The 25,526-nt window shown below is 52.7% G+C and overlaps 8 protein-coding genes across 8 annotated transcripts; 5 read left to right on the forward strand and 3 right to left on the reverse strand.

The window, feature by feature from the left end:
- Positions 1–200: 200 nt before the first annotated feature.
- On the forward strand, positions 201–2,449 carry COQ1 (trans-hexaprenyltranstransferase). The gene is made up of 2 exons (XM_046088372.1): positions 201–1,538; positions 1,620–2,449. The coding sequence occupies exons 1-2, from the start codon at positions 348–350 to the stop codon at positions 1,779–1,781; spliced, it is 1,353 nt and encodes a 450-aa protein (XP_045944342.1). The 5' UTR covers positions 201–347; the 3' UTR covers positions 1,782–2,449.
- A 285-nt stretch (positions 2,450–2,734) lies between these two features.
- LDX57_006656 (SMP domain-containing protein) lies at positions 2,735–5,564 on the forward strand (the record flags this gene model as incomplete). Its single annotated transcript, XM_046088373.1, has 2 exons — positions 2,735–3,207; positions 3,278–5,564. The coding sequence occupies 2 exons, from the start codon at positions 2,735–2,737 to the stop codon at positions 5,562–5,564; spliced, it is 2,760 nt and encodes a 919-aa protein (XP_045944343.1).
- A 745-nt stretch (positions 5,565–6,309) lies between these two features.
- SLA2 (putative cytoskeleton assembly control protein Sla2) lies at positions 6,310–10,215 on the forward strand (the record flags this gene model as incomplete). Its single annotated transcript, XM_046088374.1, has 12 exons — positions 6,310–6,317; positions 6,399–6,445; positions 6,531–6,548; positions 6,667–6,742; positions 6,804–6,961; positions 7,031–7,111; positions 7,161–7,218; positions 7,272–7,456; positions 7,511–8,556; positions 8,607–8,756; positions 8,805–10,019; positions 10,129–10,215. The coding sequence occupies 12 exons, from the start codon at positions 6,310–6,312 to the stop codon at positions 10,213–10,215; spliced, it is 3,129 nt and encodes a 1,042-aa protein (XP_045944344.1).
- Positions 10,216–14,003: 3,788 nt separating this feature from the next.
- LDX57_006658 (uncharacterized protein) lies at positions 14,004–14,837 on the reverse strand (the record flags this gene model as incomplete). Its single annotated transcript, XM_046088375.1, has 1 exon — positions 14,004–14,837. One exon carries the CDS (start codon positions 14,835–14,837, stop codon positions 14,004–14,006), a length of 834 nt encoding a protein of 277 aa, XP_045944345.1.
- An 870-nt stretch (positions 14,838–15,707) lies between these two features.
- LDX57_006659 (uncharacterized protein) lies at positions 15,708–16,191 on the forward strand (the record flags this gene model as incomplete). The annotated part of the gene is made up of 2 exons (XM_046088376.1): positions 15,708–15,717; positions 15,779–16,191. 2 exons carry the CDS (start codon positions 15,708–15,710, stop codon positions 16,189–16,191), a joined length of 423 nt encoding a protein of 140 aa, XP_045944346.1.
- A 1,423-nt stretch (positions 16,192–17,614) lies between these two features.
- APN2 (DNA-(apurinic or apyrimidinic site) lyase APN2) lies at positions 17,615–19,570 on the reverse strand (the record flags this gene model as incomplete). Its single annotated transcript, XM_046088377.1, has 6 exons — positions 17,615–18,394; positions 18,448–19,157; positions 19,205–19,337; positions 19,384–19,429; positions 19,477–19,489; positions 19,543–19,570. The coding sequence occupies 6 exons, from the start codon at positions 19,568–19,570 to the stop codon at positions 17,615–17,617; spliced, it is 1,710 nt and encodes a 569-aa protein (XP_045944347.1).
- Positions 19,571–19,903: 333 nt separating this feature from the next.
- On the forward strand, positions 19,904–20,667 carry LDX57_006661 (cytochrome c oxidase subunit VIa; the record flags this gene model as incomplete). The annotated part of the gene is made up of 5 exons (XM_046088378.1): positions 19,904–20,090; positions 20,192–20,216; positions 20,310–20,469; positions 20,528–20,535; positions 20,622–20,667. 5 exons carry the CDS (start codon positions 19,904–19,906, stop codon positions 20,665–20,667), a joined length of 426 nt encoding a protein of 141 aa, XP_045944348.1.
- Positions 20,668–21,090: 423 nt separating this feature from the next.
- Positions 21,091–23,742, reverse strand: apc5 (putative anaphase-promoting complex subunit Apc5; the record flags this gene model as incomplete). Its single annotated transcript, XM_046088379.1, has 7 exons — positions 21,091–21,841; positions 21,903–22,039; positions 22,089–22,195; positions 22,243–22,366; positions 22,424–22,835; positions 22,883–22,976; positions 23,022–23,742. 7 exons carry the CDS (start codon positions 23,740–23,742, stop codon positions 21,091–21,093), a joined length of 2,346 nt encoding a protein of 781 aa, XP_045944349.1.
- Between the last annotated feature and the right edge of the window lie 1,784 nt (positions 23,743–25,526).

Raw genomic sequence — 25,526 nt, forward strand, 5'->3', positions numbered from 1 at the left:
ATTTTGAGGAAAGAATAGAAAAGATAACAGACAGAACGAGAAGAGAACGGAAGATGATGATGTAGAGAAAAGATAAACAAGGTGTGTTGATAAACTTGATACTGACATGGTCCAGCCTTCCCGTTCCGGCCCGAGTCCAACTCCGCCGGTCGAAATTCTTTTGGCCGTCGATAATTTGCGGCTTCTCACTTCCGCCGTCCATCCGCTCGGATCTGCCAGAGTTAACCTTCTTTCTCTATTCACCATTGCTTTTCTCCATTCCTTTCTGTACTATATACCTGAATTATTTTCCATTCTTATGTCTTCCTAATCTATCCATTACCCCCTAATTGTTCCATTGTTGGAATATGAAAGCTCGAGCCGTTTCGGCCTCCGGGCTGGTGCATGCTGCACGAATCCCGCCTTCGGCATTAGTTTGTTGGCAATGCCTTCGCAATGATCTTTTCTCGAATCAAATCAACCTCCAGACACGCAAGTATCATCCCACACGTCGGAAATCCGCCTCGCCGTTTGGGGCCGCCGTCTCCGCGGCCCAAACGATCTTCAAGGGCCTACCAAAGGCACCGCCGGGGATCTCGGTCGACCCGTTGAGGATCGTGGGAAAAGAACTCAAGTTTTTGACCAAGAATATTCGCCAATTGCTGGGATCTGGCCATCCCACACTAGATAAGGTGGCTAAGTACTACACCAAGAGCGAGGGAAAACACATGCGCCCCATGCTGGTGCTGCTGATGTCCCAGGCGACGGCGTTGACTCCTCGAAATGGCCGGGCGACCTCCGCGCCTTCGAACACCGTGAACGAGTCCATTAGCTCCTCCGCCGTGCTCGCCGATACGAACCCCGACCTCAACCCGCTCGCATCGTCTGCTGAAGGCCAATACGATTTTACCGGCGACGAGAACATCCTGCCTACTCAACGACGGCTGGCCGAAATCACCGAATTGATCCATACCGCCTCGCTTCTTCACGACGACGTCATTGACAATGCGGTCACTCGTCGGTCCTCTAGTTCCGCCAACCTGCAGTTCGGAAACAAAATGGCGGTGCTGGCCGGAGATTTCCTATTGGGCCGGGCCTCCGTCGCTCTGGCGCGCCTGCGTGACCCGGAGGTGACGGAGTTGCTGGCCACCGTTATCGCAAACCTTGTCGAGGGAGAGTTCATGCAACTGAAGAACACGGCCGCCGACGAGAAACACCCTGTTTTCACCGACGAAACCATCTCGTACTACCTGCAGAAGACATACTTGAAGACGGCCAGCTTGATCAGCAAGTCCTGCCGTGCGGCCGCTCTGTTGGGTGACGGATCGCCCGAGGTGGTCGAGTCCGCGTACTTGTACGGACGGAACCTGGGGCTAGCCTTCCAGCTTGTGGACGACATGTTGGATTACTCGATCAGCGACGCCGAGCTGGGCAAACCTGCCGGAGCGGATCTGGAGCTGGGACTTGCAACCGCGCCGCTTCTGTTTGCTTGGAAAGAGAACCCGGAGTTGGGTTCGATGGTTGGCCGCAAGTTCAGCCGGGAGGGCGATGTGCAACGGGTAAGTTTTGACCCTGACTCTTGGTTAGCGTAGTCGATGCTTGTGACTACGTGAGGCTAACCTAGTTCGACCTTCGTTTAGGCTCGTGAGCTCGTTTTCCAGAGTGATGGCGTGGGCAAGACACGTGCCCTGGCCCAGGAGTACGCCGACAAGGCTGTTGCGGCCATCAGCGGATTCCCCGATAGCGAAGCGAAGGCCGGTCTTATCCAGATGTGCGAGAAGACGATGAACCGACGGAAATAAATCCGACTCGACGAATTGCCTGACCATATGCGAGACCACGACTTAAGACGGGATACCGCAGAGTCCATGGATAATATTATCCGAGTGAGAAACCTCTCCTCTATTGACACTTTTTCTTCGAACGAGGTCAATGTACCACCACTATTTTCTATCTGTACCATTGTATTCGTGCCAGTTTGTGCCTATGTTTACTCTTCCTTATTACTTCGACCCTGTCCAATGTTCTATAGTTTGGTTTGTGTCGGGATGGGTGATTGGGAATCCTTGTTCTTTTCTTTTTCTTTCTTTCTTCTCCCTTATACAGGGGATAGAAGTCCGAGGTGCAATTGGGTATTCCGTGATAAACAGCTCAGTCTGGGTGTACATAGTCTAGAAAGGAGAGCTACCTACCCAGCAGGTCCTATAGAGGAATTATAGAAAAGGGATGAATCATGAATCAATCCGTTTCAAACAGAGTACCTGGTGGGTACCTCCGCGGTACGGCCGAGGCTTCTGCCAGCTACCAAGTACAGTACGGTAAACTATAATACCTGATAGTACAGGGCGGTCAGGGTCCAAAGCCGACGGGATGATATTGTTCCGGCCCGGAAATGACGGATGGTTCGGCAGCGGCATGAAATCATTGGGCGGTCTCATCGGAGGTACAAACGGGGTACTTCCAGGTACTTGACCAGACCTGCTGTTGCTGCACAAGACCCCGTCATCCTTCCATCTTCTCCCTGTCTTCTTCTTCTCTCTCTCCGTCTCTCTGAAGAGCTGGTCTCATCTGGTGCTGTATCCGGGCAGGACCTCCCCAGTTACTTTTCCTCGTTACTGCTCACTATCTGTCTTACCATAGGAGTACACCGTACACCTACCTACTAAGCAAACCAACCAACCAACCTCCTGCTTTGTCTCACCCTCCCTCCAGGATGGGCCTTTCGTTGCTGCACCTTTGATCCGACCACTTCCCAATGGGTTTGCTCGCCAAATTTCTTTTCGTCTACATCCTTGGGGGACTCACCTTCATCCCGCTCGTCCTGCTACTCCTCTTCCTCCATGCGTACTTGACCCTCCGATCCCCCCCACCGCCGGCCGACAAGCCATGCGACCAGCCTCACGACCCCCTTCGGCGTCCCACCGACGACCAGTTCAGTCTCAAGTCCGGCACCGATGAATTGGCAGACAAATTCCACCGCACCCATGAGCCCGATGTCGCGGCCGGATACTTCGCCGTCTGTCGTGAATATGTGCCTGGTGGAGTCAATGGGAAGCCTCCCGAACGAACCACGCCGGCCGGCGAGGTGATCGCCGCGGAGAGCCCCAGCGTCTACCAAACTATGTACCGGAGTTTGTTCGACCGCAAGCAGACCCCCACCATCGAGCCGGCCAAAGCGAACGGAAGAAACGGGAAACGGGCGCGGAATGTCTTCTTTATTGTCTTGCGGTATGGTTTCTCTCCTTTCTGTTCTTGGCACAATTCCGAGTTTGGCTGATAAGCGCCGTCATACTTACAGGCACGGTCACTTGATGCTGTATGACGATGAACACCAGGTGGAGGTGCGCTATGTCATCTCCCTCGCCCACCATGACGTGAGTATCTACGGCGGGGAGGGGGAGATCCAGGAGGGGGAGTTGTGGCTGAAGAGGAATGCCATCTCTCTCACCCGGCGGCTGGAATCGCTGGCAGACCTCGGCGGACCGACCCCACCGTTCTACCTCTTCTCTGAGAATTTGTCGGAGAAGGAGGATTTCTATTTCGCCATGCTTCAGAATCAGGCTCGAATGGGGAACTCGTCGGACGGTCCGCCCAAGCATCAATCCTTCGAAACGAAGCATATTGTTGCCCTGGTTCAGCGGTTGCATTCCTCCGAGGAACAGCTGCAGACTCGGTGGATCAACGCCGTGCTGGGTCGATTGTTTCTGGCAATGTACAAGACGCCTGAAATGGAGGAGTTTGTTCGAAAGAAAATCACGAAAAAGATCTCTCGAGTCAACAAACCCAATTTCATCAGCCGGATCGGCCTGCAACGGATCGACATGGGCGAAGGAGCTCCGTTCATCATCAACCCGAGGCTGAAGGACTTGACAGTGGACGGCAATTGCTGTGTGGAAACCGACGTACAGTATACAGGCAATTTCCGCGTGGAAATCTCCGCCACGGTGCGCATCGACTTGGGTCAACGGTTCAAGGCCAGGGAGGTCGACATCGTTCTGGCTGTCGTGCTGAAAAAGCTCGAGGGTCACTTGCTGATCCGCTTCAAGCCCCCGCCCAGCAACCGTGCCTGGATTTCGTTCGAGTCCATGCCGAACATGGTGATGGACATTGAGCCTATCGTCAGCTCGAAGCAAATTACATACGGCATCATTTTACGTACCATCGAGAGCCGGATCCGCGAGGTTGTCGCAGAGAGTATCGTCCAACCTTTCTGGGACGACGTGCCGTTCTTGGATACCTTGTCGCAGCGTTTCCGTGGAGGAATTTGGCAGCGGGACATCCCAAAGCCTGAGTCCAAGACGGATATACCTGATGAATCTGGCGAACAGCCTCAAGAAACAACTGGTCCCAAGGAGGATTCGATCGACGTGCTGAAAGCAAAGGACGAGCGTACAATGAGTGCACCTACACTTTCCGAGCCCATACCTTCCGAGGCTCTAAAGTCTCGCAAGGGCTCCAAAGGGTCCATCAAGGAGAATTTGGGTCATGCTACCAGTGCTTTAACTTCCGCCATGGAGAAAGCTGGCGGCTCCCCTCCCCGGGTGATTCGATCCCAGACCTTCTCCCATGCCGCTGACCCGGTGCTCACGGCGGACAACGTGAACATTGACAAGGCTACGTACGACGGCAGGAATGACGAGAAAAGTAGCGCCACCAGTGCCATGATCGAAATAACCAGCCGGTCACCACCGTCGTCGCCGACCAGGACGCCTAACGGTTCGCCGCCTGCAGACAGCCAACTTGGGCCCGACAGCGCCGCTGCACAGAGTCGGGATCCGTCGATCGTCGAATCCATCGAGAGCGTTGGGGACCTCAGCAATGATTCGCCGCGGCGGTCTTCCTCCATTCAACACAAAGCGAGCGACTCGTCTCTGAACCTCAGAAATGGCGGCGGCAGCTCTACTACATCCTTGAACAACAGCAGTAAACCGCGGCGACGCACCACCTTCGAGACCCTGACCAAATCGATTACGTCTGCATCCTCGGACAACAGGGCCTCGGGACCGATCTCGATCGGAACGGCAACTTCTGTGGCCAAGAAATGGGGCTGGAACATGTTTGGCAAGAGCGAGCACAACAACCAACCCGAGGCGCCTCGTCCTGCCGGCACCCCGGAGGAACCGATCGGGCGCGGCCATCCTCTCCCTCCTCCAGGCACTCCGCTGCCATCCCCCGCGAGGTATGCCTTCAAGAGGAATGCCTCTGCAGCGCCGAAGCGCAAACCCGTTCACCTCGATACCTCACACGGATCCACCGAAGACGGACACAAGAGGCCCGTTCCAAAGCCACCTTTACCCCCCCGACGCAAGCCGGTCTTCAACCCGGAAGACGGCGACAACGTTCCGGATGAACTCCTGGTTGTCGAGGCCCCCTACGATTCGACGCCTAATAGTCCGGCCGTCGACGTGACCCCTGAAGTGGACCTGCCCGAGCCAAAGAAGGAGCACTCGCCCTCATCGGAGGAGACGCAGACGGACGCTCCGAGTGTCGAGAAACATGATCAGGAAACAGAAGATCACGATTCGCTGGGCCATGGGAAACATGGGATGGAGATCTTATCGGCAACCGATGGGATCCTTCCGTGACGGAGACGATGAAAGACGTGGGTGTCGAGGGTTCATGGAGTATATAGAAGGGGGCGAGTCGGTGTTCTAGTCTTGATAATTTCTTTTTGCGAACTGGCCGTGATATCCTGGCAGAACAGACAGATGTATTTGGAGCGGGCGTTTAATTATTGCGATATTGGCTCTAATGGGATACATCAGATTCAGACATTTACACAGCCTCTATGTGTCTTATAGGACGATGGTATAGCGACTATGATGTGTGTAGATCAGGTAACTATATATATCCAGTACAGGGAGCACCCAGTTTTCCGGAGAATTGTGACGAATTCGTGCCATTTTCGCATGATCGGAAGACAACTGCCTTTGCAGATTGACGACGCAAGCGCAGCAACGGTGCAACCACATTTGTGGACACGAACCAAGCTGCCTAACGAGGTTGACGACCCAAAGAAGACCCAAACGGGGGTTCGATCAGGAGGCGGTGCCAAGACCCGCGATGGGCCCTGCAGGCGTCAGCTTTCCCGCCAAACGTCATGCTCCTCCTCCCTCTTTCCCCCCTCCCCATCACGCCTCTCTTTAACTCTCTTTTGTCGTGTCTCCTCCCTATCCACTCTTTTCCCCTTTCCTTCCTCCTTTCTCATCTATCCGTCCGTGTCATCTACCTCGGATTTTTTGAATTGCGCCGTCCGTATTCGGGTCCACCGGCTCCCGCCGCACACTCCCCTGATCCTCGTCGGCAGCGAGTTCGCCTGCAGCCGCCAAGATGAGTCGGTACGTTTGCATCTACAGCTGGATGAGAAATCGCCGAGGAAACAGACATATCGGAATAGTCTACTGACTTGCCGGGGATAGAACGGAGGCCGATTTGGCGATTAACATTCGCAAAGCCACCAGCATCGGTAAGTTGTCTCATCCCAACACATGGCCCGTTGGACGACGGTGATTTCGCGCGATTTGATGAACTGACCTTGATTCGCTTTCTAGAGGAAACCGCTCCTAAACGTATGCATGGGCTTCCTTTCCTGAATACTCGCTTTACCTTTCCCTCTCTGTCCCCGTTTTGGTCGACGCGATTCGAACCTTCGTTGAATTGTCGGTCCGCTGATTCCGTTTCCCGCAGGTAAACATGTTCGGAGCTGTATCGTGTATACATGGGACCACAAGTCCTCCGCCGCATTCTGGGCGGGAATGAAAGTGTAGGTGGCTGCTAGAATGGCATGATTTGGTGGTAGCTGATACGTTTTGAAAATTGTCTAGCCAGCCTGTCCTCGCCGACGAAGTCCAGACCTATAAAGCGCTCATCACAATACATAAGGTTTTGCAGGAGGGACACCCGGCGGTGGTTCGCGAGGCTCAGCAGCATGTCAATTGGGTGGACAGCTTGATGCGCGGTGTCGGAGGTGATGGTATTCGCGGTATGTCAGGGGGAGTCGCCGGTGGCTGTGTTTTGGTTATAAGAGGGTTGATTGCTGACTGGATACTAGGATATGGTCCTTTGATTCGCGAATACGTCTTTTTCCTCGAGTCCAAGCTGGCGTTCCATCGCAACCACCCTGAGTTCAATGGTATGGAGTTCTTGTGCTTGACGTGCCGGATACTTGCTGAGGGATATAGGTCTGTTCGAGTACGAGGAGTATATCAGTTTGAAGACGATTAACGATCCGAACGAGGGGTACGTGTGCTATTCGAACCTACATTGGATAACTGAGTGGCTAATGGGACTAGTTACGAGACGATTACCGACCTCATGACTCTGCAGGATCAGATCGATGCGTTCCAGAAGTTGATCTTCTCGCATTTCCAGTCGGGAACGAACAACGAGTGCCGGATCTCGTCGCTGGTGCCGCTGGTGCAAGAGAGTTATGGCATCTACAAGTTCATTACGAGCATGCTGAGGGCCATGCATACAAGTACGCACTACGGTTGCTGTTTATGATTCGGAGCTAACGGTTGGACCTGTATAGCGACTGGCGATGCCGAGGCCCTGGAGCCCCTCCGAGGCCGCTACGATGCCCAACATTACCGTCTGGTTCGGTTCTACTACGAATGCTCGAACCTGCGCTACTTGACAAGCCTGATCACAATTCCCAAGTTGCCCCAGGACCCTCCCAACTTGCTGGGAGAGGATGAAGAACGCCCCGCTCTACCTAAGCGCCCTGCCAAGGAGATTGAGGCCGAGCCCACTCCGCCGCCGAAGGTAGCCGCCGAACCCGAGCCAATTAACGACTTCTGGACCACCGAGGCCAAGCGCCAGCAGGAGGAATTCGAAGCGGAGCAGCGCCGCCTGCAACAGCAGTGGGAGGAACAACAGCGCCAGCAGATCCTGGCGCAGCAGCAGGCCCAGAATGATTTCGAGGAGCAGCAACGTCTCCAGGCCGAGCAGGCCCGGCTGGCGCAGGAGCAGCTGTTGCGCGACCAGTTTAGCACTCAGACCCAGGGTCGTCTGGCGGAGCTTGAGCAGGAGAACCTGAACGCTCGGGCGCAGTTCGAACGTGACCAGCTGATGCTGCAGCAATACGATCGCCGCGTGAAGGACCTGGAGGAGCAGATGAACCAGCTGACCTCGAACCTGAACATGCAGAACGCCTCACGTGACGACCAGATCCGGTCGCTGCAGGAGCAAGTCAACACCTGGCGGTCCAAGTACGAAGCCCTGGCCAAGCTTTATTCGCAGCTGCGCCAGGAGCACCTTGACCTCTTGCAGACGACCAAGAGCCTGAAGATCAAGGCGGCGTCGGCGCACGAGGCGATCGAGCGGCGCGAGAAGCTGGAGCGTGAGCTCAAGACCAAGAACCTCGAGCTTGCGGACATGATCCGCGAACGAGACCGTGCCCTGCACGACCGGGATCGTCTGACCGGCAACAACAAGGAGGAGGTGGAGAAGGTGAAGCGCGAGCTCCGCTTTGCGCTTGAGCGGGCCGAAAACGCCGAACGCGCCAAGGGAACGGAGATATCTACCTTGCTGTCGAAGTACAACCGGGAGATGGCGGATCTGGAAGAAGCGCTGAGGGTAAGCATTTAATTGTGGGTTTGGGATATGTGATATTGACAATACTATAGAACAAAAGCCGTGCACTGGAGGAATATAGTACCAAGAACTCCGAGCGCCAGGGTGACCAGGACGTGGCGCTTCGCGAGAAGGACGAGGAGATTGAGGTCTACAAATCGGGAATGGAACAGGCTCTTATGGAACTTGAGGAGTTGAAGCTGGTACGTGAACAAAAATTGCGTTCTATCTTTCCAAGCTAACTGTAGTAGAACCAAGGCGATGCCGACAACGAACTGGACGATCAGATCGATGCCGTTCTGCACAGCACAGTGTCGAAGATCACTGACATCATCGACTCCGTGCTCCAGACTGGTGTGCAACGCGTGGACGACGCGCTGTACGAGCTGGACTCCTCCAACCAGGCCGGAAACCAGAACGCGTCGCCTCCCTACGTGCTCTCGCAGATCGAAAAGGCATCCGCCTCGGCGACGGAGTTCTCTACGGCCTTCAACAACTTCATCGCGGACGGCCCCAACAGCACCCACGCCGAGATCATCCGGACCGTTTCCGTGTTCTCGGGGGCGGTGGCCGACGTGCTCAGCAACACCAAGGGGTTGACTCGGTTCGCCAACGACGACAAGAGTGCCGACCAGCTGACCAACGGGGCGCGCAAGTCCGCCCAGGCGACGGTGCGCTTCTTCCGGGGGCTGCAGTCGTTCCGGCTGGAGGGCCTGGAGGCGCTTCAGAAGACGGACGTGGTTATTAATAACAATTTGGAGGTGCAGCGGGACCTGCAGAGCCTATCGAAGCAGGTGGAGGCGTTCGCGCCCAAGAGCAGTAAGCTGACGACGAACGGCGACCTCGGGGACCTGGTGGACAAAGAACTGCTCAAGGCGGCCGATGCCATCGACGCGGCGGCGCAGCGATTGGCCAAGCTGAAGAACAAGCCGCGTGACGGATATTCGACGTACGAGCTGCGCATCCATGATTGGATTCTGGAGGCAGCGATCGCAGTGACCAACGCCATCGCCGAACTGATCAAGGCCGCCACCGACTCGCAGCAGGAGATTGTACGCGAGGGGCGGGGTAGCTCGTCGCGCACTGCGTTCTACAAGAAGAACAACCGGTGGACGGAGGGTTTGATCTCGGCCGCCAAGGCCGTGGCAGCGTCGACCAACACGTTGATCGAGACGGCCGACGGGGTGATCTCCGGACGCAACTCGCCGGAACAGTTGATCGTTGCCAGTAACGACGTAGCGGCCAGCACGGCGCAGCTGGTGGCCGCCAGTCGCGTCAAGGCGACGTTCATGAGCAAGACGCAGGACCGACTGGAGACGGCCAGTAAGGCCGTTGGGGCCGCGTGCCGGGCTCTCGTACGACAGGTGCAGGATATCATTCGGGAGAAGAACCAGGATGAGACGGAAGCAGTCGACTATTCCAAGTTAAGCTCACATGAGTTCAAGGTTCAGGAGATGGAGCAGCAGGTACGTTTCTTGCTTTTCCGGGGGTCAATGTGGTTGCCCATTGGTCCCTGGAAGAGGAGGTTTTCTTTGTTTCTTTATGATGGAACCGTTAGTCTAACGCCACTCCTAGGTCGAAATCCTTCAACTGGAGAATAATCTCGCGCGGGCTCGACAGCGTCTGGGTGAGATGCGTAAGATTTCGTACCAGGAAGATTAAGGCGAGTTGAATTGGTATTTGGTCAGGGGATCCTATCAACCATGGGTTGATTTGATGAGGTGGAATACTTGATCCACACACCTCTCTCTCTCCCCCTTGTTCTTGCCTTTTAGTTCATCTCTCTCATTTTTTTCTTTTTCTTTTTCTTAGGCGATCTATTATTTTGAGGGTCTTTCATATCCTAGTTTCCCTCTCATCCATCATCTAGCTAGCCTTATATTTCCCTTTCCTCTTCTTTCCCATCGATTTTCTTCCCTTCTTGTACCCATTGCCTATCATAACTAGCTGAATGAAATTCCCCTTGGATATAGAGTAATCATTTCTCCGATCAGCAGCCAAGACCAGCTAAACTGGTGGAGAGAGAAAGGAAAAAAAGACACGAGTCATCGGAATTAACTTGATCGACAGATTCCCCACTTCGCATGAATTATCCGGCATCCAGTCACTAACTAACTTACTCCGTACGTAGTTACTAGTTAGTAAGGTAACTAACTAACTAACACCGAGAGGAGTAAGGAGAAAGCCAAGAGAGCGGGACTAGTTGGGTTTTTAAGTGTGTGCTAAAACTGCTAAGCACAGCGCACAGCCACAGATTTAGGTAACTTACTATTATTTAGTTACTTGGGAATTTAGTTAGTTAGTTAACTTGGCTTATCTATCTAGGTAGGTAGTAACTTGATAACTTGCACAGTTACACTGCACGTCCACGCTACTGTGCTGTGCTACTGTGCTACTTACTGTCCTAGAGCCTGTACTACTGTACTCCTGCGCTGTTGTACTTGATAGGTATAGGTTTGAGGTATGTAGTTAGTTTGTGCTACGCAACATCCATCGATCGAACGATCAAATGTTTCAAAGATGTAAATATGAGAATATGTAAAGATGTAAAGATGTAAAGATGAAAAGATGAGAAGATGAGAAGATGAAAAGGCGAAAAGGCGAAAAAACAAACACCCAAACACACCTACTAGACTAGGTAGATCCGGATCTAGACCTGCACATCAACCTCAATTCCGACTTCGGAACCGAGTCTGTTCCTAATTCCGATATTTGCACGTGCTTATCCGTACATGCATCCAAAAGAAAAAGATGAAAAACAAAGAAAAAAAAAGTACGAAAGAAACTCTGCAATTCCAAGCCTTGAAAGTCCCCGTGTCTTGGCGACTTGGCTGACACTTCTTTGTTTGCATTTTGACGTCGCCGTTTTTTTTTCTTTTCTTTTTTTTTTTTGGTTTCCCGTCCCGTGGATTTACCTGTGAATGTACGCATGCAGGAGGATGGCTCTTTGTACTATCTATTTCCGATGTCCTCGAGATCGTTCAGGTACTGTAGGGAGTTCGTATGGGCCGAGGTTGATCTGGGGATGGTCTGGAGGCTCTGGGGGTGGTCTGATCTGCGGGGTTTTCTGGAGGTGGTCTGGTCCATTCTGGTCTGGACCGGTGTTGATCTGTCTGGTGTCGATGGATGTGTATTTGTTGTCATGGATGGATGGATGTGGTCTGGGTTCTTCCTGGACTTCTTTTTTCCCGCTTTATCCTCTTGTTCTGCGAGGTTGCGATTGGCAGGTAGCGTTCTGGTGGTTCGGTTCGTACGACTTGGATCGAACAGGGACGAGGGCTGGATGTAACATAGGGGGTTACATAGAAGACATGGGAGTCAAAGACTGAGGAGTCTGAATTCCAAATTCTGAACTTTTCGACGCTCTCGATCCCGTCTCGATTCGACGCTGTAGCTAGATGCTAGGCTCCACAGGCAAGAGGGAAGGAAGATCAGGGGGATCAAGTGGGGTTGGGCCTGTAGCCTGGAGAAATCCATGCTGGTTAGCTGGTTGATTCCTTGGTACGTTCCTCGGCCGAATGATGATCTTAGCCTAGCTTAGTCGGACGTGTGGGCGTGGTTGTAGTGGGGAGCGCAATTCTGGGAGCCCCAAAGTCTGAGGGTGTCAGGATGGCTTGCTTTAGCGTTGTTGGGTACTGGTCTGGAAGGGGTGTGTTCCTGCAGGGTCCATTTCTGTCTGCCTAGATGGGTCTGCGTCCATTCGCTCATCTCTGCTTGGTCTGGGTATCGGTTCCTCCGGTATGCTGGTTGGGTAGGACAGGATAGCGTAGATGACATGACCGTGCCTGATTCCTGTGACTCGACGACGAAGATCTAGGAGGAGGAAGAAAGTTCAGTTAGCTGTAAAATATTCCTGCTCGCTTGCTCATTCGCTCACGAGATGGGGCAAGGAACGGGGACAGGGAGAGATGGAGAGGACGTACCTTTCCCAATCTGGTCCTAAAATCCCGACGAGAGCTTCTTTTTCGTTCGTGCATTCTTTCAGTTTGCCTGTTCGAGAACGAGGACGCAGATGGACATGACAGCGGATGCGGGATAATGGTGAGTTCGATGGAGCCATGTATCACTTGCATCCATCATCCATCATCCAATATCTGATCGACAAGGACGGGACGAGGCGAGGTCGACGCCGAAGAAAGTGGAGGAGGGAAAGTAAGACACAAAGAAGGTAGGTCGGGATGAGCCACCATCAGCCAGCATCAGCCATCATGCAGCATCCGTCAGTCTACGTTTCCACTCGACTTCCACAAGCCAAGGCAGATGGAAGGGTCAAAGAAGAGCCAAGGTGTGTCATCCATGGGGGAACTTTTTTTTTTTTTTTTTTCATTTTTTATTTCTTTTAATTGACATGTGGCTAGATACTTGACCCCTTTTTGGTCTCTGAATATGAATTTCACGTCCAATGCACTAAGCCAGCCCCCTGGATGTCCTTACTACATTCATTGATAGCTTCATGGCATGTATGATGGTGGCGTCTTTGTAATATATTCCATTTCGGATGTCCACTGTAACAGATAGAAACAGAAAACAGGACAGGAACAGTAGTCAACTGAAATGATCTCTTCCAGTTAAACTCCATGCCAGATAGAGCAAATCTCGTGAAGATCGGTGCCTCCCGAAACAAAGAACAGAAGTCTTCATCCTGTAAGATGAACAAATGAACAGAACAGGAAAAGGAAATACCCCAGATCGAGTTCCCCGTCATCGATTGGCGAGACCGCCCTTCCAGGTGGATCGCTTTGTTGTTCTTCCTGATGTCCGAACTCAAATGATCTCTCCAAACAGCCTGTAACAGTACTGTAGCGACGTCGTCTGCTCGACAGTATCAAAGAACAAGGCAGAGCCATCGAGCCAAGAGCAAAGACAAGAACAAACGAACCGGGCGGAAGTTAAAAAAATGAACAGAAGCAAAATAACAAGACGATTAAAACAGAATAAGATCCCGAAAGTAAGCCCGAAAGGGTAAGGATAAACAAGAAACGCTAGTTGAATCCCAATGCACACGGACTTGTCATCATGCCAGACGGACGTTCGACGTCATCATATCGACTCGAGGGATACGAGTCAGTCGGATGAAATTGCCATGCTGGTGCCGAGAAAGACGTGCGGTACTATAGACAAATAGAAACGAAAGAATACACGGAGGGTATGGAGAAAATAGAAGCGAGACTCCAGCGCCGAGGAACGTAGAAGAAAAGAAAAAAGGAAAAAAAGAAAAACTGATCGCTATGCTCCGCTTGTATGCTTCCGTAGACCGTACCATGATGGCTATTGTTGTCATGCTGGACAGCTGTGATCGTGCCGTATGCTCATGAGGTCGAGGAAAGTACATGACGTCATAAAAGCAACCGTCATATTGTACAACGAGGGAATTGGTCGTATCCGTGGCGTTAAGGCGGGGGGGGAGGAGGATCTTTCGTGGTATCAGTTAAGGTAACGACAGTCGTTGCTTAGATGTTAGCCAAGTTGTCGAATTGGTGAGCCTCGGAAGCAGGATCGAAGGGAAACAGATGTGCTCGAAGGGAAGGGTCGAATAAAAACAAATTTTCTTCATGAATGTCCGGAAGATTGAAGTCGTCGAGATCAGTATTGAAGTTCGGTTGAGCCACCGGCTCTTGCTCAGCATCGTGAATGACGTTAATGCTTTCGGTGTCGACATCCTCGACACCATGCTGGACAAAATTTTCCATGGCAAAATCAAATAACTCATCAGAAGCCACAGTCAAACCACTATCATCTGTGGCTACCTCTTCATCTCGCTCATGAGGAATCAAAATCAACCCCGTATCAACGTTCGGCTGGTCGACATCGGCAACATCGGCATCATTGGCATTGATTTGAATGTTGTCTTTCTGAGGGAAATTCAAGTTTGGTTGAGCAGCAAATGCCATGACAGGAGCATGACCACGACCCCTCCTATTTCTGCGATTTCTAGCAGTGACATAGTCATTCTCATAACAATTGTTGACAATGTCATCAACGGAATAGTTGGTTGCCACGTCGGCTTCGTTGATTTTTGGATTCCCGACACGAGCCATTGTGTACTGTTGTTGATCAGCTGTAATTTGCCAGCCCATGGCGTCAAGGTAGCGATCGGGAGGGATGATGCCAATGAAGCCAGCATTAAGGGCCAGGAAAGTTTCCAAAGTGACCTCTTCTACATGGTCATCACGAACGATAGAGTATGCTCTTGCAAGAATTGCCCATTTGGCTTTGAACTGGTCATTTTGCCACAGGAACCGAAAGATGCCCGACTTTATCTTCTGAGTCAAATCTGGAAACATGGTGGAGTAATAACCTTCTCCTATTAGCTCATGGGTTGAATTCAAAGAGTAGCGTTATATCCACTTACTTCTAAATGCTATGAAACTGTTGAGAGGTCTTCGCCTTCCTTCGCTGGCCCGTCTTCCTCGTGCTGACTGAGGACGTTGCTCTGGATCAGCTGGAACCGCAGCACCACGATGGTTGTCCGAATTCATCTCAGCACGAGCACCATTATTTCCGTTCGGGCGTACAAGCTGGTTGTTTTGGGGCGGGTGGGCGTCTCGAATGTACTTTAAAAGCTCCTCGAGATGATTGGGGGGGATTGTCATCAGAAAAGCATTGAATGCAGCCTGAAGGGGGTGGATTCCACCATCCATTTTGAGGGGAAGATGGGAAGGACTTGATGAAAAGAGAGTGAGAATTGAGATCTTGCCAGAGGAAAGCAGGCTGAGTTAATGGAGACGGTGAGAGAGGGATGTTGTGTGAGGTGATTTGGTGAGAAAGAAGAGGCTGAAGAAGCAGAAAGGAAAGGAGGACTCAAAAATAAAACAAATGTCTCCAACTGTTTCTTCGGCAGAGACAAAGGTAAGTTGAATGTCCCACATTGGGTCTGTGGGAGGCTGGTAAGACAAAGGAGCGCCTTTATATGCCACTGAGACTTGGGACGGCCCATTCACTGCGTGTCGCCGTGTACCTTCCAACTTACAGACCCACTTGTCCAGAGGCAAAATAATTGCCAGGGAGATTTCAGGTATCCTACTTTACTGGGAATATCCGGGGTTATATTAATGGTTGTTATTATTGTTCCAGGCCCGTTAATACTGTTCACCACCCCCACCTGATATTGTTCAGCCAGCATAATGTAGGACTTGTAGAACCTGAAACCATTTATGAAAAAAAGTTACGACAACTTATATCTAGTACGTGGTAGAGACTATCCTTTGGTCTGAATGAACAATAGAAAGCGAAGCCGAGGAAGTGAAGAGGCAATTCCGCCAACAGGCGGAAGACTTAAAAACCAAGCATGCCGAAGAGCACCCCGACTACCACTACTCGCCTCGCAAGCCCTCCGAAAGAAAGCGCCGTGCCTCGTCGCGCCAGGACCGGAAGACGAGCCTGTCTGCCAAATCCCCCAAGTCCCCCATGTCGACCAACGAAGTCTCGGACGTTTCGACACCCGGCTATACCGAACCCCTGTGCATGCCCGTGGACGACGGCCTCGCCGGAATCGACATACCGATGCCTGAGCAGCCGTTCGAGTTCGACCACATGGCCTTCGACACATTGCTTGAGCAGATGCGGCAGGATAGTGGTCGGGATAATCTATTTCCTGAGAATCTGAATTTCTCCGAGTATATGACCGAGTACCCTTGATCATGACGGGGCTCTGTTGGCTAGTCTAGGGAAAGATTCCTGTTGTCCTTCCATGTCTTCGTCTTTTTTCTTTTGCTTCGACTTTACGGCGGCTGGTTTGCGTTCTTGCCATTTCCCCTGTACACATATCCATTTTCGCATGCACATCCGCCCCAGGGTCTATAGCGGTGTATCATGAATGTTTCTCCGACCTCCCTTGTCTATTTTTGTTCTGGCCGGTTTACTTCTGAAGGACCGTGGTCTTCATCCCCTTCTGTTCACGGCGGTCATGATCCGGCAATCACTGGTGACAGGGGTCAAACTTGATTGTCTGCTAATTTTTTTATTCTTTCCCCTCACCTCTTTGAATCAGACCCGGGCATGGACTGTGTAAGACCAGTATGTCATTTAGGTCTGTCATCTATCCTGGTCCATCGTGGAGATTGTAGTCTACGTATGTACTAGACTCAGAATGGAAATGCGCGAGTCAGTGCAGTCACAAGCATCTAGGAACGGGGGAATTCGTTTCACACGTACAGAAACAGTTCGTTGTCTGTCATCTATCCTGGCCCATCGTCTAGAACCTAGTCTACGCCTCCACCAGTACAGAAGGTCCTATCCAGGGCCCACTCGGTAAATAATAGTCTATAATATAGAGGAACGGGTCGAACGATGTTACCTCTCCCTCGAGGACAACGCCAATCCAAGGTAACCATGGCGGGAACGCATCTACCTAGCTATCTGAGATGAGTCAAGGGCGATCAACTAGACCGAAGAAGGAAAGGAAAGAGAGAAATCAAGGGAGTGTGGTAACACAAGCACTCATAACTAGTGGAGCGGAGGGTTTGGTGTTGACGCCTCGAGCAAAAGCTTTGCGGATTGACCTCCGCAGGACGCAGGTCAGGCACCGAGGCTTGGAATTGGTTGTCCTCCGGGGTTTTATTTTTTATTTTCATTTTTTTATTTCTGTCCCCGATTTTTTTCTTTGTCTGTTGAGGTAATTCGGTTGATTGGAGGGGGATTGCAACCCGTGCTAGCTAGTTAGCATGTGCTGCTGGATTGGGAGGTATATAGATCCCAGGACCATTGCATTCCCCCCCTTTTTTTTTTCTCTCTCTCTGCCACTGCACGAATACATTTCCCTCAGAGATTTCGTGATACATACTTCCTGGATCGTTGTGTTTCCTTCTTTTCTTTGCCAATATAACGCATAGATAGACCCTTGCTGCTTCCTGCATCATTGCATTCCCTTTTCTCTGCGCCACTCTACGAATACATTCCCTCACAGATTCTGCATATATCGTCGGGTATTGCCATCCGAGTATCACATCAGCATTCCCCATCCATCCATCCATCCATCTACATGCCCTCCATCCAAACCCCTCCATCCATGTATATCCTTCATCAATCACAGCACTAACAAACCCAACACCAGTATCAAACCCTACGGATTCCAATCACTCGCCCAAATGAACGTCGAACAGCGCCACTCGGACCCCTTCTCTTTATTCCCGCTCGGACCGAGCGGCCTCGGACAGATCCAGAATGCCCGGCCGCAGTTGATGCCCGGCTTCTTCACCTTCAGGCGGATGCACTCTTCTCGGTGTTCCTCGCATGTCGGGGGCTGCTTCTTGGCGAAGAGATTGGACCAGCCTTCTTGGCTGGCGATGGGGTCAATAACCGTGTCGGGTCCTGCGTCGGTGCCACGTGATGGTGATTGGGGTTGGAGGTGGGGTTGGGAGGGAAGGTTGTTTTTTGGTTCTTGGGGGGAGTTGAGCGGAGGGCGGGGGGAGGGACCGGACTTCGGTTTGAAGAAGCCCTTGAGGGATTTCTGCCCCGTGATGGGTGCTGCGGGCGAGGACGCGAGAGTAGACTTTGTGCGTTTGACGGCCGGAGGAGGATCAGGTCTTTCCACGCGCTTGCGGACGGTGCCTTGGGGTGGCTGTGGGGGCTGTTCGGCTGTGAATGTTGTCGGCGTTTCGTTGGGAGTTACAGCTGGTGTGCTGGGTTTCCGCGTGAACATGTCCTTGATGCTCCTTCGTTTGTCGAATTCCGGGATCAATCGTCCGGAGAGAGGCAGGAGGAGCTTCGATGTGTACTCGCCCTGGCGCTCTCCGTTGCGGAACACGCCCGAGGGGCTCATGAGATCGCGGATATTGGCCATGGCGCCTTGGTGTGGGACCAAGTCTTTCAAGACGGCATATACCGGGCAATGATCGGATCCCTGGTTTGCCATCGTTAGACGGACGGAGACGTTCATGCTAGACGAGAACCTACCATCAGCCCTTCTTGTATATTAGAATCACAACTCCACTCCCGGATATCCAGACTGCACAGAACGTAGTCGATCCTCGATCCGTAATTCCCTGGCCGCGCATTGATCCTCTGCTCCCAGCAGGTATACATGCCCCGCCGATCTGGGTGAAACGAGCGACAGATATCGTGCAGAACGGGCTGCTCTCGGTCCTCATCGCGGGGACCAACGACTTTCCCCCCGGCCAGCAGCTGATTAAACAGCCGACGCGCAGGCGCAGACACAAACTCGTCTTCCGTCGTGGCGCCTTTCCGAATAGCCTCGGCCGCATGCGCCGCGTCAATCTGCTCTCTAGAGATGTTGATATCGCCCGTGACGAAGACGCGCTTACCCATGGCCACCAGATTCCGGATGCGCGCGTCAAACAGATCCAGAAAGCCGTGCCGGAAGGAGTCACGGGTCTCGTCCCGGTTAGCCGGACAATAGACCCCGATGAGGACGAATGCCGGAAACTCCAAGATGACGCAGCGGCCTTCCGAGTCCAGCGTGGCGGCGTCCAGCTCCAGCCGAGAAAGTTGCTCCATGGTCGGATACCCGCCGATCTGCTGGTCCTCGGGGAGGTCTCGGAACGGAGTCGACGAGTTAGGTGGGCAGAGCACACCAGTGAGACCTTCTTCGGCGCGGATGGGAGCACAGGTTGCATTGCGAGTATAGATGGCAACTCCGGAGTAGCCTGTCCTGGTTAGTTGGGTTGGCGAACCGGCGATAAGCAGGGCACACCTTTTTTGATACGCGGGAGACTGAAGTAGCAGTCCCATCCAGGCACTAGGACCATATCATCTCGCAGATCCTTACGTTGGATCTTAGTTTCCTGGAAGACGACGATGTCGGCTTCAAGAATGTCGAACATGGCCTGCTGTCATTAGTGGAAGTGGATGGCTTGGGGTGCGACGTCGTACCTCGAAGGTGCGTTTCCCTCGCCATGGCTCATACGAGAATGGGTTTCTAGACACTCAGCATGACGGATGATTAATCTCGCTAGAAGACCATACCGGATCCCATTGACTGTTATAACAATGCATTAGCGCATATAGATGTGACGGAGGGAACGAACTTACCGTTCCAGGTGGTGATGCGAAACCCCATGGTAAATGAATCACATCCAGACAAACATACCCCGACGAATCAACCTCAGAAAACAAACCCTAAGAACACCTCCAATAGTTGACGTCGAGAAGCATCACCCAAAAGCGTAACACCCGTGACGGAACGGATGCCCACGTGACCTGACATCAAGCGCTGACATAATCCACCCCGAACAAATGGGCGCGGACGGAATGAAATCACGGGGCCGCTAAACCTTCGTTAACCGGAAAGGCGGACCTCCGACATAATCCCACTTCCCTTTCTCTCTCTCTCGCTCCGACCTCCCCTGCACCGCTGCAATCAGGCAACGTCTGCTCTCTCCGTGTCAACACCATGTTCCCTCAACGCAACATCCTTCGTCTGGCTCAGCGCTCTGCGCAGCAGACTCGCTCCGCCCCCGTCCGCGCTGCCGTCCAGCGTCGGTTCAACAGCACCGAGGGCAGCAAGTTTCCCTGGGCCGTGGACAACGAGTTCAACCGTGAGCGCGAGGCTGTGAAGCACCACGCTGCTGCTACCAGTGGTATGTTTTTTTCCTGTCTGGGGCCAATTGAGCTGTTACCCAGCTTGGGGGGGCAATGACCTTCAGGAATTGGGTACGCTGACGCAATTGACTCGATTTAGACCTCTGGCGCAAGCTCTCCATCTAGTACGATCCCTCCCTTCTCAGCTTACCAAACCGACCCAATTGAGTCCTCTCGAGGACTAGCGAACACCGCAGATCATAACTTACACTCTCTAGTGCTGTCATCCCCGCCCTCGTCCTGGGCAGCCTGACCGCCTACAACCTCTGGGAGGAGCACTGGGAGCACTGGGACCACATGCCCCCTCTCGAAGAGCGCACCGAGTACCCCTACCAGAACATCCGGGTGAAGAACTACCCCTGGGGAGACGGTGACAAGGTTAGTTATCTGGATTTTGTGTTTTCTAAATATATGCTGATCATACGATGCGATTTAGACCATCTTGTAAGTTGAACTCATGCGCGTCGACATGCTCGGTCGACCACACCCAAAATGCCAAGACAAGGGCAAGCAAGCTAACTCCCCAACAGCTGGAACAGCTCCGTCAACTACCACAACAAGGACAAGACCACCTAAATCTGATCCTTGATGGATGAGGTTATGGCTTCCGTCGGATAGTCTGGGCTGTTTGACAAGGGCGGAAACACATGTATATTTATCGCTGGGGTTTCGAAGATAGATGTGAGTTGCCTGCCATGCCGGAAGGGAGGGAAGGACTCAGAAACCAAAAGGGGACGGAATGGGAACAGATGAATGGAATGGAGATATCTGAACACACTATCCTACTTATTGACTTGTTTTCTTTTGTTGGTTGAAATTTCATCTGTTGATTTGGTTGTAATCGGTTGCTTGGTAAACATCTGGCGTTGCTACGATGTATACGGGCATACCTGACAGCACTACTAATCGTAAAATTCTATGAACCGAAGATGCGAGCATACAGCAGCAGCACCAGCACCACTAATCACCATCACTATCACAATTGTAATCTACTCACTGCTACACATCCGACCTCCCCTGCTTCTGCAAATCCAGATACTTCGCGGCATAATCATTCGCCAGCACCAAGTCCCCCGTCAGATGCATGACCGTCGCCTTCTTGGCCATCATCTCGCACTGTCCCTTGATATCCTCGATCTCCTCGAACTGTTCATATGCACAGTCCAGGTACTCCAGCGCGCGATTCATATACTCTTTCGTCGCCACCGCCCCCGCCGATGCTGTCGCATGAGTATTACTAGCCCGGTCCTGACCCTGTGCTCTCAACTTCCCCGCAACACCCATATTCGCATCCACGAGCAACGAGTACGCCCTCGCCGCCAGATCACAATCATTCGACTCCAAGATCTGCGGCATCACGCTCTCCACGAGCTCCGCGGCGGCTTCGAACTCCCGCAGCGCAAGTAACACGGCGGCCAGCACGGTCACGGATTCCCAGAGACCCGGGAGGAGACGGGCGCGGTGGGCGATGCTAGCGGCGCGCATGGCGAGGGAGAACCCGCGTTGTGGCTGGCCGGTTTTCTCGAGGATGGAGGCTTTCAGGCAGAGGAGTTTCACTTGGGAGTTGATGTCGAAGTTCTCCGGGTGGAGGGATTGGGCGGTGGATTCGACGAGGGAGAGCGCGCGGGTGTAGTTGCCTTGGCGGATGTGGTAGTCTGTTGTTTGGAAGGCGAGGAGGGAGATGTCGGTGTCTGGGAGCTGGATGGCTTCGAGTTGGGAGAGGAGGGAGGTGCAGGCGGTTTTGTTGTCGCTGTGTTGTTTGTCAGGTGGGTATGTTATGGTGGGGTGGTTGGAAGGGATGGAGGACGCACCGGTATACTTGACGCTTCAGTTGTAGGAGCCCTGAGAAGAAGGTCCAGTATTGGTTGGCTTTTAGGGGTCGGAGTTTCTCGGGGGCCACCTGGTTCATGAGAGTCGAGACTTCTTTATAACAGCCTTGTTGGGAGAGCTGCCTTCGTGGTAAGAATGTGTTAGGTACTAGGGTTGGGGAGACGCACCAGCTGGCAGCTGCGGAATGTGCTTTTGAGATAGTCTTCAAATGGAGATCGAGCAGCGTAGCATTCGCGGAAGATCTCGTTGCTGAGCCAGGAGAGATGCGAGACGCCTGGGCTGGTTAGAGGGTGGCACGTCTGTTAAACTAGGAAGTCCTACCAATTCGCAAATACAACGCTCCCTGTAGGAGAAGTTGCGGCCCCATAGAGTTGACAAGATTCTTGGTGACGTTGAGATGAGAAGCCCGGACGATATTCTCGATCGAAGACGACAGCGACTCGCCCTGGAACTGTTAGTACCGCTGGCACAGAGCAAGTGGGAGGCAGGAGACACTCCGTACATTTTGCAGCTCGAGCTTGGCTTCGCTCAGCAGGGTCGTACTCAACAAACTCCACATCTCGGTCTCCTTTGCCTTCGCCTTGAGGAATGCAAGTCCCTCCTTTTCATTGCCCAGCATGCCGGTGTTCTGCACGTCCTTCATCTGCTCCGGGAACGCCTTGCCGAAATGATACAGCCAGCTCATGCAGAAGTTCAGGCAGTTCATATCGTGAGACTCGCGAGCGATGGATACGGCCTCCTGCATCGCAGAGACTGCCTCACTGTAGCATCCAAAATCGGCCTGCAGGATTGCCAGGTTCAGCAAGGCGTACTGGTACGAGCTGCGATCCCGACTGTGCATCGTGTAGTCGAAGTAGCGATGGAGATTGTCAAAGGAAGACGGGTAGTCTCCGGCCCGCCAGGCGTCGAGGAATCTAGATCCGTCAATTATCTGCCTACTGTGCTGTGGAGGGAAACCTACCGTAGATAATACACCAGGTTCGGTAGCGTCACGCCAGAGTTGATGATTTGCTCCAGCGTCGTCTTCATGCCGTCAGGAACTCTCCCTCCCAGTCCTGCCACTGTTAGAAAACCAACACGCAAAAGGGCCTGTCACGTACTTTGCAACTCTCCAATCTGAAACTCCAGCAACCGCTCCACATCTTTCGTACTGACGTACTGTTCCTCATTCTCCTCTTCGTCCTCGATATTCCCATACGCAACTCTCGCAAGGGGACTATTCGCATCCAGACCCAGTTCAAGAAGATTGATATCAACCGTAGCCTGCTCCTCAGCCGGATTCCTCCTCGCCCACGCGCGATACGTCGGCAACCGATACTTAACAAACCCCTTCCACAGCCGAACAGAATCATGAAACTGCAACCTCGTAAACTCTAATTGCGCGCGTCTCACAAACACGCCCAGCGGCGAACACCGTGACAGCCGCATGACGCCCGACTCCGGCGCCAGACCATTATCGCGATCTCGCAGCTGCTCGTCGCGCGTCTTGACCAGGATGTCCGAGACATCGGAGAAGAAAACCTCCAGGGCATCGCACGAGTCGATGGACCAGACCTTGCGCAGGAAGAGGTCCCACACGGAGCGACCTGGGATGGAAGAGGCCTGGGCGGAGAGCGCTTCCTCGAGGTCGGTGATGGACACGGAGGAGTGCTTTTCACGCGGGCCCGACGTGGAATGCGGGTTGCTCGCGTCCAGAGGACTCAGACAGGACACCAGGAAGGAGAGAACGTGGATGGCGGATGAGTTGGGCACGACTCCTTCGGTGTAGATGGAGACGAGGCACAGGAGGGCGATTTTAGATGGGGTTAGATAGCGACTCATTGTGCCTATAGATCTTGCATTTTCTGCGCTGTAGAGATGGAACCAGAGGTGGCCTTGATGGGGTTTGGCGAGTATCTGGGGTGTCCTTTGGGAGAGGACGCGTCAAAAGAGATGTCCTTCAAAGATCGAGGAGCTGGAGGTGCTTGACTCTGGTTCCAACAATTGACTGGATTCGCCTGGATTGATGGACGCGATAAACAACGGTGGGACGAAGGCGGGGAGAAGAAAATTAATTGGTTTCATAGGATATAAATTATTGTAAAGGGTTGTCTGGTACATACGACCACAGGGTGAGGAGAACAGGGCTTCCCGTCCGCTCAGCCGTACTTAAGCCTCACGCCGGCCGGTTAGTAGTTGGGTGGGTGACCACCAGCGAATCCCGGCTGTTGTATGTTTTTGTTTTTTGTTATTCATTACTTGCTACCAAACACTGCTATTTATCTATTTTAATTATAGTTTCAAATTCCGTTGTCCCTCCATTTTGTATTGTTTTTGCTTGACCTACCTCTCCCCATTTGCCAGTAAATATATACTTCCAATACTAGAACGACAGCCTACTCAAACAGGTAGAGAAGGGGTGGATTCGCTGGATCATTGCCCTCTTCGTTGCTATACATCAAGACTATTAACACATCGCTAGGTTGCCCGTTATCTAAGCGTTTGCCTTGATGATTCTGTCCAAGACAAAAACCCAACTTCCTGGTTAAATCACCAGGTTCCCTTCTAGGATCGGCTAGATCGAGCCCAACTTGACTCACCCTCCAGAGACCAGAGATAGACATCTTCTTATGTGAACCTTCAAAGCCTTTCTAGAACCCGACCTCTTCGTACAAGATATGGTCTATCGGTCTGACGAAAATGATCTTCCCAGGAGCTGCTCAATACGGCAGAGGCTGGAGTTCGTTTGGAACGCTCAATATCATAGCCTCGTCTTTATCGCAGTGTCATATGTCCCGCAATGGCTGGTGATAATAGGTGTTGCTCGCGAGCTGTCCGTACTTGGTAACTACACCATAGCTCATATAGTATGGCCTCACAGGCGCGCCATGATACAATAATGCACGGCCGTAAGGCCTGGGTACCATGACTATAATACAAGTGTGTGTTGGCGGGGGCCGTATATACTTCTACAGAGCATCCTAGAGTTCCGTTTTCACGGCTAGAACCAAGGGAGTATCCGCCCCGCTACAAGTATCAGTTCGATCCGCGCTCCCCCATAGTCTCTGCTAGGAGCTATTGGATTAATGATGGTTCACGTCAAGCACTCAAAGAACATCAGGTGAGTTAGCAGTGCCAACTCTACTATACTACCCGTGAATTAGAATATGGGGCAGGGACTGCCCGCTTCAGCGCCAGGCACTCAGGAACACCTGGGCTTCAGGCGCCATTCCTCTAGCACAGGACTACGGCGGTTAGCTACCCCTATGAGCTCGAGCGAGGCCCACTGCACCTGTGCACTATGAGCCATGGAGAGGCAGCCCTTTTAGCAGGGCAGATGCTGGGGCCGGTAGGGCGAACACAGGGGAACGCCACAGGGCTGATAGGGCCTACGGGGGACACAGCCACACTGGAACCAGCCAGAGAAGTGGCAGCGAGACACTACCGGATCGCCCGTCAACATAGAAGGGGGATTGCGTTTCCGGGGTTCGTTTCGACCATCTCCCCTCCTACAAGTATACCCCGACGTCGTTCGGTCTGAAATTGTGCGGGCAAACGTTGAGGTGTCCGGAAGTTGCTCAGGGGGGACGGTTTTTGTATGGTGCATAGTGTGTGGGCGGTTTTCC

This window comes from Aspergillus melleus (assembly GCF_016097325.1).
Source record: "Aspergillus melleus strain CBS 546.65 chromosome Unknown contig3, whole genome shotgun sequence".
Lineage (NCBI taxonomy): Eukaryota > Fungi > Ascomycota > Eurotiomycetes > Eurotiales > Aspergillaceae > Aspergillus > Aspergillus melleus.